This window comes from Phodopus roborovskii, unplaced genomic scaffold (genome assembly GCF_943737965.1).
Source record: "Phodopus roborovskii unplaced genomic scaffold, PHOROB, whole genome shotgun sequence".
In the NCBI taxonomy this organism is placed as follows: Eukaryota; Metazoa; Chordata; class Mammalia; order Rodentia; family Cricetidae; genus Phodopus; species Phodopus roborovskii.
The window spans coordinates 13,924,232-13,940,774 of NW_026126461.1; the positions used below are offsets into that span (position 1 = coordinate 13,924,232).

A 16,543-nucleotide genomic window follows, 5' to 3' on the forward strand; every position below is an offset into this window, starting at 1 on the left:
ACTCTGGGCCTATATTAATACTCAGAGTAACCCTCTATTAAGGAGAAACTTCAAAAGTATAATCCTAGCCAGTGATGATCACTTTACTAAGCTCTTATACTAACTAGACACTGAGCATTTTCATTCCTTTCAAATTGTATTTTTACTATAGAAATCCATCTGCCAGGTGAGTCCCTTATCTTACTTTCTATTAAATGGAGTATCACTATGCTTTTATTTTGGAAGCTACTTATTTTTAACTTTTTCCCAATTTTCTTTGTTCAAATCCTTTATTTTTCATTCTATTTTGTATCTGCCTCTTACATCCCCAAACCTTTTCCTTCACAAATATAATGCCAGCAGCAACCAACAGCAAAAAGCATCCAAGTGATTTTCTACAGGCCTATAACTACAGAACCTATTAACTGGGTCCCTGAATTCAGTCCACTTCCTCAACTCTCTTAAAAATACATTCTGAATATACCATCATTTCAAGGTTCACATTGACTGGCACCTTCAGAGTAGTGTCCCAGAAACTGCTCACAGCCTTCCCTTTTCCCCCGGAATCAGTATTTCACAGCCTGAAGCTGAATATCTGCCACTCTCACAGTTTTTCTACCAGTCAGGGTTTGCGGTGTTGACTGAAGCACAGAAGATGGCCACACAGGTCCTTAAGTTAGTTTTCCTGGGTTTAACCCCCCATTGCCAGCTGTGAAGACTGTGGTGTGCCTTTGACTCCTCACGTATTAGGTGAATACAACTACCTAATAGTACCTAACAGCTATTGAGCTTACCTGAGAGACGAGCAAGTCACAAAAGAGAAAGACACGAATAACTGCCAGCAAAACCATGTCCTTAATAACCTATTTTTTAAATCAAATACATTTACTTACAGCATAAGCTGTATCTATGAAATCCCATGTGCGATGTACCAGCCAGTGTGTAAACTCTCACTCAAATAAGTACTGATTAAAATCATAACCCTTAACCTGTGTGCCACTTGACTTGGCGAATTTACTTTGGAAATGCTGGCTTACAAAGAAAGCACTAAACTTCTTTGAATAACACTTGCAATTCACAACAACACACTCCACTTCTTCCGTATACCAAGCTCTTCTTTCCTTACACATGGCGTTTTACTCCAGCACTTTCTCTCTTCATCAAAATGATTTCCAGCCGCTTGGTGCCTCTCACCCATCAGGACTAGACCAGACTTCATTTCTTCCTACATACTTCTAGATAAAATTGCCTTTGACAGGGGGCAATTATCCATGGACTGGGTATCTGGCTTATTCCGTCCAAATCATTGCACTGCAGCCACTTCTCTGACTCTGCATTTTATTTTTCTCAAGCGTTTAAGCTGATGGCTTAACAAATCACAACAACCTACAGCTTAGTCCCACCAAGCTCTGGTTGGCAAGAGATGGCCTTCTAGCCAATGAGCTAACCTGTAACTGATGAACTCAGATGTGTGCAGTAAGTTGTTTCCTATGTTTCACAGCCACCTACCAAATTTTCTCTAATGGGTTTCTAGAGTAACTTTTTCATCCTGCTCTAGTTCTGGGAGATGCCCAATTCATTTATTATTTATGTCTTGTTTTACTAGAACAAAATTTTTAATGGACAAACAATTTAATGGATTTAATGTATTTTCCTAGTTATATAAACATAGAATCAGTTTCCTAATAACTTACCAGCATATTTTAAGAAGACAGAAGAGCTAAATGTTTACAAGCTCCTAGTAGGTACTAAAGACTATTTAATCATACAGCACAGCTTCAAATATAAAATTTTATTGGTACTATATGATTTGGAAAAGGCCAGCAGTAGGCATTTATAAGAATGTTCCAAAAGTATATGTATATTTGTGATGGATAACAGAAATAAATTAATATATTTCATACTATTTCAATGTGAATATTATTAATTATGACAATATAATTTTATTACTAATATGTAACTCTAAAAGCCTAAACTGGCTCAGAAGGTCAGAGAACATGGAAACTTCCTACTACTGCCATAGCCAATTTCTTTACTGAAGATACAAATACTATTGGTGTTACCCAACTCCTATGAACAAGCAGAATATGGCTTAGAATCCAGAATAATTTCTGTATGTTTAATTTCCTCATCTATAAAGTGGCATTAATAATATTCAAGTTTTAAGCTTACAATGATGCTTAGCTTAAAAATCTGGAAACAAAATGTGTAGTGTAATTTTGGACGGTGGTGTATAGTTTTCAAAGGCAACCATTAACTTCATTAACTTCTTTGAAAGCAGGGTCTGTAGCTGTCTCAAGGAGGTTGCTCACTAACTCACACTGTCTCCCTCTTTTCTGTGCCGAAGAAAAGCTACTTTACACCGCTCATTTGTCTTGGCTATATCAGCTTCCTGGGAAACCCAACTTTAGTCTTTTTTTTTTTTTTTTTTTTTTTTACACTAATGACCAGCAAACTAGACCATTACCCAAACTAGGTCACTTGTTTCTTCATGACACAGAAATTAAGACATTTTTTTTCCAATTTTAAAAGGTTAGAATCTACGTAATTCTATCTATTTCAAATTAGATCATTTTCCTCTTTTTTTGTTCACAAATTCAAAAATATTCACTCTATAGTGATCCTTTAAAAACTGTCTTCAGTGCTGAGGTTCAGACAAAGGCTACCACCACACTGATGTGGGTCTACCCTGAATGCCATGTGTGTGTGCATACATAAGCCTAGAAAGACAAACCAACCACATCCTGGGGAGTCAGGGAATGGGATGTTGCTTTTGGATGGTACTTTTTTTTGGATCTCACTCTCTCCTGACATTTAACATCTGAAGTATTTCATTTGGCTGATTTATAATGAAAGAAGACGTAGGAGAGGTTATAGAACTAAAGGTGAGGTAGGAAGCGGGTAGATTTGGGAGCAGTTGGAAGCGATTATCACCAAATACATTGTATAACAGTCTCATTATTAAAAAATATCTAAAAAACTTTGGTTGTCAACTGAATGTATAAAGCGGGTAACATTTAAGTTGATTTTTGAATGCAACGTTAGTGCTACCTAGGAACAACGCTAATGACAAACCGCATGAAGATTAGGGAGATATGTAATTTTTACTTTGCTCCTAAATTCCCCTTTTTTCTTTTTGCCTCCCAAATTCTCGGATTACTAAATTACTTTTGAAAACAAGTCAGGAACGCCTGTAAAAATGTTTGATCATGTGATTTAGATTTAGAAGTTGTTCTGGTTGCTGGTGGATGTCTGATGTATTCTTGGCTGTGGTACCTGCAGGCAAAGAGAAGCTCTTTGTGTGTGAGATTCAGACAACCAACACAGAATAGGAAAAGAGTTGATCCCAGCCTACAGAATGAACTTGGGTACTCTGATCCTTCCTTTGTAAGGCGGTGGTCACCATAGGAATGGAGAGCATTGTTATGTATTTATAAAGGACCTGTAACAGAGCCTGGTACCTTTTAATAGAGCAAACTAAACTCAGAACGCTAATCTGCACTTTACTCTCCCAACACTATCAAAAAATCTAGGTTTTTGGTTTGCAATTGTATCGTTATAGAGATTAAACCTAGGGCCTCACACACACAAAGCAAAACTCCCCCACTGTGCTGTATCTCCATGCTACTTCCATTGTGTATGTTGAGGTTAGGGTCCTGCCAAGTAGCCCATCTGGAACTTACTCTGTATCCCAGGCAGGTTTCAATCCTGCACACCTGGGACTCCAGGCCCAACTTAAAATGATTTTTCTCGGAAGGTTTTCCTCTATGTTAAGGTTTTTTTGTTTTGCTTTGCTTAAACTTTTAAGCAAGATTAAGTCCCAGTGACAGGAAAATGTCTGAAAGAAGCCTCAAGTGCTGTAAGAAATGGTCAGTAAACAGCATCTCTCTAAAATACGATAGTATTACTGAAAGCAAGCTAGCCTTCTCCGGGTTCCTTCCCTCTCCCTAATTTAACTCTGTCCTCAGTTACCGCAGTTCTCAGGGTATATTTCAAATGAGTAAGTGTTAACCTTAGTCCTTTGGTCTGAGTCCTGGTCTGGTCATTATACACTGCCTGTTAAAATTCCCCTTGCAGGTCTAATTCAATAATGGAGTATTTATTTTCTGTAAAACAGCCCAGAATGATGCTACTGGCAGAAATATTTATCCTACAGACGGCAAGGTTCTAGTTTGATTATGCTATCACTTAAGATTTTTTTCAAGGAAGATAGTGACCATGCATTAGTCAAATCCTTTCTTGCTTAGAATATTCATTACTAAAAGTTTTTAAATTTATTATGTGTATTTAGTTTTTACCTGGTATCTATCTGTACGTCTGGTTCCTACAGGTCAGAAAAGGGTGTCAGATCCCCTAGAATTGGTAGTTATAGATGGTTGTGAGACACTATGTGATAACTGGGAACTGAGTCTGGGTTATCTGCAAGAGCAATAAATGTTCTTACCCGGAGAGCCATCTATTATTTTAAAGTAGCCAGATTAAAATATCTAATAGTGTCCAAATAAATTTTAGTTGTATTCTTAATAAATGTTCTGTTACCTTTTTATAATACAAACATAACAAAAATATCTTCAAATATATTAGTGATAAATTTTACAATAGAGAGAATTAATTATGAAAACATTTTTAGACAGAAAAGTGCTCACCATTTCCCCTTTTCTCCAGTGTACTGCTATTAGAGCTTCACAGAAAATTAACATGTAGATGAGTGAGGGTTAGATTAAGCTAGAGTCTGTGGCTACTCCATTTTCGTATTAGGCTAGTACCAGATTAAAAGGCATCCTTAGCAGGAATACTTAGCAGTCAGATAAGAGCAGGAGATAGAACTGAATTAGTTCAATCCTATAATACATTTTAAATTTTACAAAATACAACTGGAGTCTAAAGTAGACTCATTACTTCTCAGAATTTATTCTTTAATTGTTTTTTGTTTTTGTTTAAGACAGGAGGCTGTCCTTGAACTTATTACATAGCCATAGAAAATCATAAACTCCTGATCTCCTACCTCAACCTTCCAAGTGCTGGGATTACAGGTGTGTGCTCTATGCCCCACTTCTGCAACTCTTAAATAAACAACACAAACCCATTCTAGCATTTCAGGGTGTTTTAACTCCCATCATCCTGGCACATCCAACTACAAGTTTGACCAGTCAATACACTGAACAGAGTTGAAAGGTAAGGTTTTATTAACACTAAATGTTTCTCCTGCTGTCCACTGCATTTACAAAAATCTAACACTGTTCATAATATTGGCATTACTAATAAATATACTACGAAAACATGTTATAACCATAAAACCATTTAAAACTTCCCTAGACAAATACATGTCCTACAACTGGGAGGAAAAAAATCCAACCATTTTTAAAAAGCAGAACCCATAAAGACAACTTTATTTTGTTTTACAGCTGATTTTACAAAAAAGAAAAAGGAAAAAAAAAAAAAAAGGTTTGAAAAGTTTCATTTGAAAAAGCATGTAAAATTTAAGGGTCTTTATTTTGTTTCGTTTTGGTGGGTCCACAATAGTGAAGCTACAGACAAGTTAAATAATTTTCAAGAAATGTAAAATTGGAAAAAACTGTACCAACCTTACACTGTCAATTTTCTTTTTAATAGTAATCTAGAAGTAGATAGAGACTCAATCAAATCAAAAGGTCTTGGAGCTGAATGTTTTAGAATTTAAATCTTTTCTCCCAAGTTTATAGGCAATGATTAACATCACCCAATAGAATCCAGGCCAGAAAATAGTTATCAAACATACAGATTTTTTCCTGAGCAAAATATGATTGCTTGAAAGTGTCTCATTTATCAAAGAAGTTAATCTCAGGTCAAGTTTTATGGCCAATTTATGATTTTGAAACTTTGTGAAGTTTTAATAAAAGACCATGGATTACAGCACATATAAATTGGGAAATAACTTTACTCTCAACTTAAACAACAGTAGGTACTCTCCTAAGAAATTTGTTTATCTAGAGCTTAGTCAGAGCAGTGTGGATTTACTTACTACATTTCTGTGTGCTGTATGTCTTCTAGCAATTCCTAACTCTTAGAGACTAGGAACTAACCCCAGTTATTTTTTTAATAGCTATTTATAACAATGTCATCTGACTAAACATTTAATATTTTTGCTGAATTAAATATATAGGTACCATCCTAATTAATGCTACATTTTGATATGAAATAGCTGTCAAATACACCATAGTAGAATGGCTTAATGAAGGTCTATATAAAATACTAGAGGAATTATCTCTGGATTAGTTCCGAGTTAGAAGTTGATACTGAGTTTGTACATTTTCCATTTTCTTGATCAAATTCAAAACATATTTTTCAGTGATATGACAGTTTGACAGTTGTTGTTTTCCACATTATTTCCTTTCTGTGTGGTTTTATCTGATCTTTTTTTGTTAAGTTATGTACTGAACTCTGAGAGTAAAATAAAAAAAAAAAAAAAAAAAAAACTCTCGATTTAAAAAAAAAAAAACCCAAAAAAACCCCCAAAAAAACAGTAGTTCCAAATTAGTAAATTCTCTATACTATTTTCTAGTTAAAGTAATCTCTTTTAATAGTTCACAAAACAGGTGTATAATTGGGCACTGTTGGAGTTCCAACTAGCTCAAAAAGGTATACAAAAATCTGAACTCTGGCAATAAAAACAGAGCAGCTGTATAACTCCCCCCACAACACACACACACACACACACACACACACACACACACACACACACACACACCAGCTGTTTTATGGTTTGGAGAAAGGGAAAGAAAATCTCTGTTTGAAAAGGAATTAGAAAGTCTTGACAATAACAGTACAATAAGAACATAGCCTCTTGGAGTTCATAGCATCAAATTCCAGCTATAATGCTTATATACTTATGACATGCCAATTAGTTAATTCTCTGTACCTGCTTCCTTATCTATGACAGAGGGAAAAATAGTACCTACTATATCAAATTGCTAATGAGAATTTGTGCTTAAAATATGGTCTCCCTATGTAGGTAGGCCAGACTAATCTTGAATTCATGATATTTGTACCTCAAAATCATGAAAGGTGGGATTATATTATACTAACAAACTCAAAAATTTTAAAAGTTTTAAAAAATTTTAAAAAAGTAAGAAATCTAGTGATAGGAAGAGAGAGCAAGGACCCCATAAAGAAATGGCAGACATTAACTATTAACAAAGGTAATGTACTGCCAATCAACAGTGACCTTACTCACTGTTTAAACAGACCATGCTAATACAGGTTTTTAAAAATGCAATAAATTTATACTTTGCATTTTATTCACAGAAATACCATGAATTAAAATAATCTGCATCTATACTCTTTGTAATAGTCATTAAGTATCTGATAGTCTATTGTCCATAAACCATTAAAGAAAGCAAAATACTGAGCATGGTATGTACTCAGAATATCTGATCATCAAGATGTCTAGTTTCTATCACATAAGATAACCCATCTTCTTAGCAACAAAGCACTTTGTTAACAGACAGACAAATAGAATTAGAACAAGGAGCCCAGAGACAAACCATCAGCTATGGCCACCTGATTTTGACAAAGAAGCAAAAGCTGGAGAAACTGAAGATCTACCTGAAGAGCAGCCAAAGTTGATTCTTAACCCCCACACCCCTTTACAAAAACAGAGAAACCCTGTCTCAAAAAAGAAGATGGAAATCACTTTAAGGGTTAGGAAGAACAGGCAAGGATTTTCTGATGAGTAGGACTCCACAATAAAACATTTAACAGAGTAAAGAGTCTAAAAAATGAGAAAAAAAATTTACCAGCTATACATCCAACAGGGGATTAATGCTGAAAAGCAAGTACAAAGAAACAATAATGCTAATATAATCAACAAATGGCCAAATGAATTCAACAGACTGTTTTCAAAAGTACAAACAGCCAAAAAACATTACAAAAGGTTCAGCATCCTTAGCTACCCAGGGAACACAAAACTTCACTGAGCATCTACTTCACCCTAGTCAGAATGACCATAAGCGAGAAAACAAACAGCCGATGCCAGCGAGCATGTACAAATGGAGGGATCCATATACACTGTTAATGGGAATGAGATCCCACAGATTGAAAATACAACTATAGTATCACCAAGTATAACACCCTGGGTATAAACATACAAAGGGATCTAAGTCAGCATATCACAGACAACCTGCACATGTTTATTTCAGCACTAAAGTTTAAAAATCACATTTATTTGACATGTGCACATGTAGGTATGTACATGTACGTGTGCCACAGTTCATATGTGGGGGTCAGAGACACACTGTTGGGAATCAGTTCCCTCCTCCCACCCTGTGAAGCGCGGGGATTGAACTCAGGTCACCAGGTTCGGCTCGACAGTCAGCACCTTTACCCACTGAGCCATCTCAATGGCTCCATCTCAACAGTATTCACAATAGCCAAATTGAGGAATCAGACCAAATGTCCACCAGCTTACGAACGGATAAAGAAAATGTGATGTGCATATACAATGTAGTTTTGTTCACTCATAAAGAGCAGTGTATGATGATGGGGTGTCCTTCTGTATGTATGTTTTTCTTATTGTCTGATGAGTAAGACACGGAAGATAGGTAGGGGCTACCAGAGGAGGCGAATTCTGGGGAGAGGACGCAGAGAGGACTGGATAGAAGTGGGGATTGTCATGTCGACCCGGAAGACAACTGTACACCTTCTCTTGGGCATGGTGTGGACATGGCAGTGGAGGGGGGCTGTCTGATGTCTGAGAAGAGAAAGCCGGCCAGGGAGGCGGGACAGGACGGCAGAGTACAAGGTGTGCACTTGAGAACGCTATTCTTGGTATAATGAATATACAATTCGCATGCCAACCTAAAACTGCATGGAGCTTACCTGTCTTCATCCTTGTCATAGAGTTGGTAATAATCTCCACAGCCATTCCAAAAGGAATTATCCCGAGCGTCTTGCCTTCCCGAAGCTGTAGCTCCATTTTCTGAGGTTGCACGACTACGTTCTGTTTCCCTGTGTGCCATTCTTGAGTAAGGTGGAGTCAAGAACACACACTCATGTTCTCCATCATAGTCGTCACACTTTATTATGGGGTCATCAGAACTGCATTCCTCAACTTCTAAAGCCTCTCTCCACCGCTGAACACTTCTTTGTTTGGCCTCATGCCTATTAAAACCGATTTCTTGGTCCACCTGGCTTGACCTTACCACTTTCCTAACTTTGGGCCTTACTACCTGCTCGGGAGAGCTTCCATGGTGGTTGGCTCTATCACTAGTATTTTGTTCACTACAAATACGCCCTGGAACACAGTCTGCCCCTTCAGTTGATCTTTCTGTCTGTCTTTCCTGATCAGTATTATCTTGTTGCCTCTTCCTAACAATGCCATCCTCAGAAGCCCTCTGAAATTCCTGTCCATTCTGATGGACAAGCTCAGCATCAGCAGCAGGATTTTTCTCTAAAGGTGCTGAATCTAGCTCTTCAAACTCATCACTCATCTCACAGTTGAGAGAGGGAACGGATGGTGAAAGGTCAGTGTACATCTCCAACTCTCCATTTTCCAGCTCAAACACTGTATTTCCTAACACTTCCTGACATCTGTCACCTCCCACAGCTTCTGCAGAAAGCTGAAGAGAGTCGTTATTCTCATCATGTCTGCTGTCTGGATCATCAGAGTCAGTATGAACCAACACAATTCCATTTTGGACGCCTGAGACATTACAAACTGCTGGAGTATACGCTGTCTCGGCATGATGCTGGAGATCCGTACTGCTCTCTAAGGCCTCCCTGACTCCCTCACTTTGGCAAACTGTGGCAATGGATGGGCTGCTCTTAGTGGTTTGCGAGAGTGCTGGACCACAAGTGGGAATTTCTGTTTCACTTTTTTCAAATGTAGGTTCATTGGGAACAGAAGAATGGGTTTGATCCAATGAACTGGAACCTTCACAAAAAAGAACAGAAGAAAACAATTTGGAGGGATTAATTCAGATAGAACTTTATACATCAGCTCCATGGAAAGCATTATCTATCTGACAATATCCCAAGTGCTTCCATACTCCCCACTTTACTGCAGTCAGACTGGCTACACGGAGAACGCAGCTCTGCCCTGGACAGCAGCCTCCCATTACCCTCCCTTGTGTTTCCTTCACACATTTTTTTTTTTTAACTTAAACCCCAATATTGAAAATCTTCTCTATGACAAAAAAAAAAAAAAAAAAAAAAAAAAAAGAAAAGAAAAGAAAGAAAGAAAGAAAACCTGATAGGAAATGAGGCTGTTAGAATAATCTATTCTCCAACTACTCTCCAAAACTACCTTTTAATCACAAAATTTTAAAAAACTGTCAAAAAAAAAAAAAAAAACCCATCTAAAACATCTATGATGGATATGATGGATATAATTTTATGCCCAGGTAATAGGTCTATGAGAAATGAGATTTTAATTGTATTTTGGTATTAAGAAGTTCCAACTAAGTTTTTAGACATTCCTCAGATTTCTATGCCCAAAATGTATTAGAGATACAACTGGAAAATAAGTGAGTACACTGACTCAATTTGCCATACTTTGTCAGAATTCTGATACTTGAAGAAAAATCAGATCTATAATTATTTTAAACCATCTTTTATTATTATTAATTTCACAAAAATATTGAGATCTGTTGTAACCAAGTGCGTAAATCATAAAATAACTGAAATTTAATCATAACAAAAAAGACTCTTAATTGAATAACTATTACCAGATATCTCGGTGTTTATATTTTACAAAATAATGACAAAATAAATAAGCTAAGCTAAATTATTTAGAGGAAGTTAAAAGTTATTTAAATAAACACGCAGGGAAAACCACTCTCGGTTCACATTAAAGACTTGGCATAGTCTATGTTTCTGAGTGAGTGAGTCAGCAAGGCTTGAGGGGAAAATTGATACACACTCACTTCTGCTGTAAAGGAAAATACAGAGGAGATTTCAGACAAAGGCTGGGAGAGGAGTCAGCTACTGGACATGGCCGTGTGACCACTGCCACAACAATTAGTTACATCTTGGTGATTGGCCATATTGAATTTTCTATATTTAATGTATATGGTACTGCTGTTAAAGTCAATAAAAGTTTCTAAATATAAAGAAAAGTCACATTTATACTCAAATTCATATATTCACTCAAATAATTCATGTTTATACTAAAAATATGTATTTAAAATGGCAGCCTTTAAGTGAGTGCATGCTACATACCTGAGGTACTTTCCTTTGGAACGTCATCTAGCTCCAATACTTCATAGTCATCACCAGCCCGACCTAAACTTCTTTCATGCCTGGTCATACATGGCTTAAAACTGACATATGCGTGTCTTCTTCCATATCTCCTGCCTGTAATAGTCTGATACCCTCCTGCTGGCTTAGGCCAAGCTGTCTTATTGGATTCTTGATCCATTACTGAAAATATAAATCAAATTAAAGAAGGTCAGCAATGACTTTTACTATTGCAATAAGTTGGTGGGGGATGTTTCAACAGATATGCTATGATTTACTAAACTAATATCACTGAATAGGTGTCTTGTTGAAATGGTGTATGGATGACAAGGAAACAGCTATGCCCTGAAGCCAGTCAGAGAAAATTCTCTAAAAGGAAATAATCACAGAAGGAATCAAACACAGAAGAAATGCTACCATCCTCAAAAGTACAAATGGAGGGTAGACATTAAGCTAAGAAAAACCACCAACTTTTAAACAACTGGAATAATAATTCACCTTTCACTAAATAGTATAGTATTATACAAAATATATTAAACCTGCTTAGTCAATTACTTATTATATAGTCTATGTAAGAATAGGGTGTTTCCTCACAGTACATAGTATAATCAATAAATGAAAGTTTTCTATTTTTGTTTTGCATTACAGTAAAACAATTACTTCCAAGTACAAATGACAGACTTCTATTTCTCAAATGCTATCAAATGTTATACTGTTTTTATTTAAACCCTTCAACAACCTTGAGATGTTAACCACTATTTTAAAAATCAAAATAAACGTTAAAAAGTCAGGCATGAAGACATGCACCTGTAACCCCAGCACTAAGGCAAAGAGATAGTAAACTGAAGGACAGACTGAGCTACACAGGGACATTTTGCCACAATAATGTAAGAACCAACTATTCTTCCAAAAAACAGTCTCCAAAATGGAATGCATGATAGAAATGAGGGGGTGTTTTAAATTAAGAAAGACATTAATCTTTACGAATACTCAACAGCTACAGGTGACTTAAAATGAGTCCTTACATAAGACCACCTATCAGAGGGTGTCACATGTCATATTTAATACGCCTTTTTGCTTTTGGAAACAAGGTCTCTCTATGTAGCCCCAGCTGGCCTTGAACTCACAGGGGTCCACCTGCCCGTGCTTCCCAAGTGCTGGGATTAAAGGTGTGAGCCACTGTGCCTAGCTTCACGTGTTCTATTCAAAGCACCCAAGAAATAAAGAAGTCCTCACTGTGGAAGAGTGAGCGCCTGCCTCATTTACCTGATAGTTCCTTTTCAGGGTACTGTGACATATATGGCCGCTCTGTGTCTGTGCTCCACTTCAGTAGGACTGTGGATGTGATCTGGTTTTTACTTTTCCAGTGAATAAGCTGCAAATGATTCCTACAAAGAAACAATGCATTGAACAAAATATTAGTAATAAAAAGAATAAAATAAAATGCCAAAATTGGTAATACTAGTAAAGATTGTTGGATTTTTATTTACTTAGAGAAATATAACTTGATCTAACAAAAACAAAAACCCCACCTGAGTCAATCATATATAAAAAACTTGTAAGTAAATAACCAAATACATTGTTGAAGGACTGACTGTAAAATGTGTCACTGCTGGTTAGTTTGTGGGTGACTAGACACACACCTAGATGTATCTGAGAAAAAGGAATTCAATTGAGGAATAGTGAAGTGGGTATTTGCCCTGCCCGTGACCTTGGGCTATCTGGCTTGATAGAAGCAAAGCTTCTTGTTTGCCAACATGACCCCTTTAAAGGAGAGGGAGGCAAAAAGCATTTAACTACAGAATTGCCTACAATGCATGGGCCTATGGGCACTTCTAGGAGAATTACTCTACAATGCATGGGCCTATGGGCACATCTAGGAGAATTACTCTACAATGCATGGGCCTATGGGCACATCTAGGAGAATTACTCTACAATGCATGGGCCTATGGGCACTTCTAGGAGAATTACTCTACAATGCATGGGCCTATGGGCACTTCTAGGAGAATTACTCTACAATGCATGGGCCTATGGGCACTTCTAGGAGAATTACTCTACAATGCATGGGCCTATGGGCACTTCTAGGAGAATTACCTTGATCAATGATTGATGTTGGAACCCTGCTTGAACCCTATCCCATGGTGTCTTTCTCTCTCATGCAGCTTTTTTAAAAATTACAAATATATCTACATTCATTTATAAAAATAACAAATTTGAGGAACATTCCATCTTCTAATGTATCTGGACCAAATCAAAGGAATGTATGAAATTCTTAATTTTGCTATGCTGTCAAAAAAACAAAACAAACAAACAAACAAAAAAAAACCAAAAACCAAAAAACCCCAAAACAAACAAACAAAAAACCAACAACAGGTTCTCATTCACATTGCTTTCTTTCTTTCTTTTTTTTTTTTTTAAACAGACTTAATTCACTTTATTTTTCTTGTATAAAACCCCTTATGTGGTGGCAACAGCTGGAGCCTGGGTCCTCTGAACAGAGACTCTGATATGGGCTTTCACAAGATGGTCAGTGAATTCCTGATAAGGAGACTTGGTGAACAGTCTCTTTCCAGAGGTCAGGGGTCAGGTAGCTGTAGGTCTTAGAGATGGCATCAAAGGTGGCCTTGGCAAAGTTGCCCAGGGTGGCAGTGCAGCCCCTGGATGATGTGTAGCAGTCATCAATACCGGCCATCATCAGTAACTTCTTGGGCACAGGAGCAGAGACGATGCCAGTGCCTCTGGGGGCAGGGATGAGACCACCAACACAGAGCCACAGCGGCCTGTCACTTTGCATGGAACAGTGTGGGGCTTGCCAATCTTGTTCCCCCAGTAGCCTCTCCTCACAGGGACAATGGAAAGCTTGGCCCCTCGGATAGCTGTGGCTACCTCCTTGGAGCACTTAACACCAAGACCAACATGACCGTTGTAGTCCCCAATAGCGACAAAAGCCTTGAACCTGGCCTTGAACCTGGTCTGCTGGCCAGCCCTTGTCTGTTTCTGTACTGGCATGACCTTTAGAACCTCATCCTTAAGAGATGCCCCCAAGAAAAAGTCAATAATCTCGGATTCCTTAATGGGCAGAGAGAAAAGGTAGATCTCCTCCAGGGACTTGATCTTCATGTCCTTAACCAGGCAGCCCAGCTTGGTGACAGGGACCCACTCCTTGTCTTCGGCTTTACCTCCACGAACCCCACGGCCTCGACCACGGCCACGGCCTCGACCACGACCGCGGCCCCTGAGACCGCTGCCGAAGCCTCCGCGGAAGACGCCGCGGCCTCCTAATCCTGGGCCCCGGGTCCTCCGGGCCCTCCCGCTGCACCGGCGTCATCCGCCATTTGGTGTTTTCCTGAAGTAGTAGAAGCTCACATTGCTTTCTTAACAAAGTCTGAAATAACCAGACTTCACAGCTCACTGTATTGTACATGGCAATCTTTAGGAATTATCACAGATTTAAATTCACATCACAAGTTATCCAGGTTTCTTAGATTGGGCTACATTTGTACATGTCCCAAGCACTATTTTCAGAGCTGGGATTATAATAATGTATTATAAAATGAATGGATATATCAGCTGACCTAAAATGATAGTCCAGAGTAAAATAAGGAATAAATGTATGCCATAGACTTTTGTCCTAGGTTAAAGAAGAGAACAGAGAGTTACTAACTAGCAGGAGCAATTTTACTGAGAGGGAGTCACTGAAGCAAACACGTAAGAGGGAAACACAGGGAAGCACACTGCAGGTGTAAGAAGAGAATCCCAAGACTCGAGCAATGGTCTACAACAAGCAAAAAGTAATAATCAGAAAATGGGGGGAGAGAGCCAGATGACACCCACCTTTACAGCACATGTGAGAAGTACACACTTTCATTCTGAGATGGAGAACCGACAATCCTGAGCAACCTGAGCAATAAAGACACTCCATCCCTCTTCTGGTTCAGTCTGGCTACCTTGTCATTTTGTTAGTCTGCCTGTATGGAAACATGGTTTTGTGGCTCCAAGTGCTGCTCACCCTGGTGATGGTACACTTTACTCATGTGACTCCTCCTAGCCCTCAGAGTATAAACAGTCTGATGCTCTGAATAAAGCTCGTTCTGACGTGAGACTCTGGTCCACCTCCATTTATTTACTGCCTCCGTTCTCCCAGATCCCGCTGCCCACAAGAATAGGGAACAAGCGGCACCATGGCTCAGGGACCTGAGGTCAGCTGTGCGGTGGGAGCGGGGACTCCCACAGCAGAAGGTGAGTGAAAAGAACGGAGCAGAGGCCAGGGAAGCCTTTGCCTTACGCGGATCTTCTGCACTGTTGTGTTGTTTTTAAGGAAAACAAATATCAAAATCACAACTATTAGATTATTTGCAGGCTGTTTATGACTATAATTCCTAGTTGCAAGAAGAAGGAACTTTGGATGAAGAAGTATAGATCAGAGTCCAAAAGAACACTGAAAATGCATACAAACAAGGGGGAAAGACTGCTGTTCAATTTCGGGTCACTTGGGCATTCTGATTTTTTTTTAAAATCAAAATACTATGTAAGGTTATTAATCATGAGAAAGAGATGACTAATCCTTGAATGAGCATAAACTGGATGATTAAAACTTAAAATTGATTAAGAGAAAAAGAGGCAAAGGCAATGTCCCAATTGACAGCAAAAGCGTGTCACCAGTAACGTTGCCAGTCATGACTCCCTCAGCCCCCGTACTGGAGTCCCCTTTGCTCCGCTGTTTGAAGACGACGACCCTGAAGCATGGCGTGAGGCCCTATGCGTCAAGGGAGAAATTGTGCTATGGAGCGCACAGAGCCTCCTCACCTGAGAATCTCTCTGGTGATGCTAGTGGCTTTGACCTGTTCACCTATGGGAGAGCCTCAGAGTGCTTGTATTGGTCATATGTCCCTCATCCTCCGCCTCAACATGCAGACGGGACGGCCAGCTCCTGCTATCTTTACTAATAACTGTGTTTATGACTGGATCTTGAGAGAGTAATAGACTCATTCATTAATCTGAAGCGATAGTGTTTAACTTTTACTTGGGATTTAAATCATTTCCTATTTATATAGGTCATCATATCCTTTATATTCCTATTAAAGGGCAAATGTGAGCTTATGTACTACACGTGGGTCTCTTTTCAAGATATTTTCTAGATTTTTCTTATTAATAATGTAAATAATTTGGATCCTTGTTCTTGTTAGCAGAATATTATATGCAATGCTTTCACTTTTCTAGTATTTATTATATTTATAATTTGCTTCCTTGTAGGATACTCATGTACACAAATGACAAATTCATTTATCTACAACATCTCAAATCAAAACCACTCTGGATGTTCTGCATTTAAAAAGGGGGAGGGGAGATG

At 38.3% G+C, this 16,543-nt stretch overlaps 1 protein-coding gene across 2 annotated transcripts in view; it reads right to left on the reverse strand.

Moving 5' to 3' along the window:
• Pja2 (praja ring finger ubiquitin ligase 2) overlaps positions 1–16,543 on the reverse strand; it is a 50,074-nt gene that overhangs the window by 15,341 nt on the left and 18,190 nt on the right. For both annotated transcript variants that reach the window (XM_051190882.1, XM_051190881.1), the window contains exons 2-4: positions 12,460–12,581; positions 11,176–11,376; positions 8,836–9,889 (exon numbers count right to left, since the gene is read on the reverse strand). In XM_051190882.1, coding sequence (XP_051046839.1) covers positions 8,836–9,889; positions 11,176–11,376; positions 12,460–12,490 — 1,286 coding nt within the window. In that variant the 5' untranslated portion in view covers positions 12,491–12,581. The remainder of the gene's footprint in view (positions 1–8,835; positions 9,890–11,175; positions 11,377–12,459; positions 12,582–16,543) is intronic.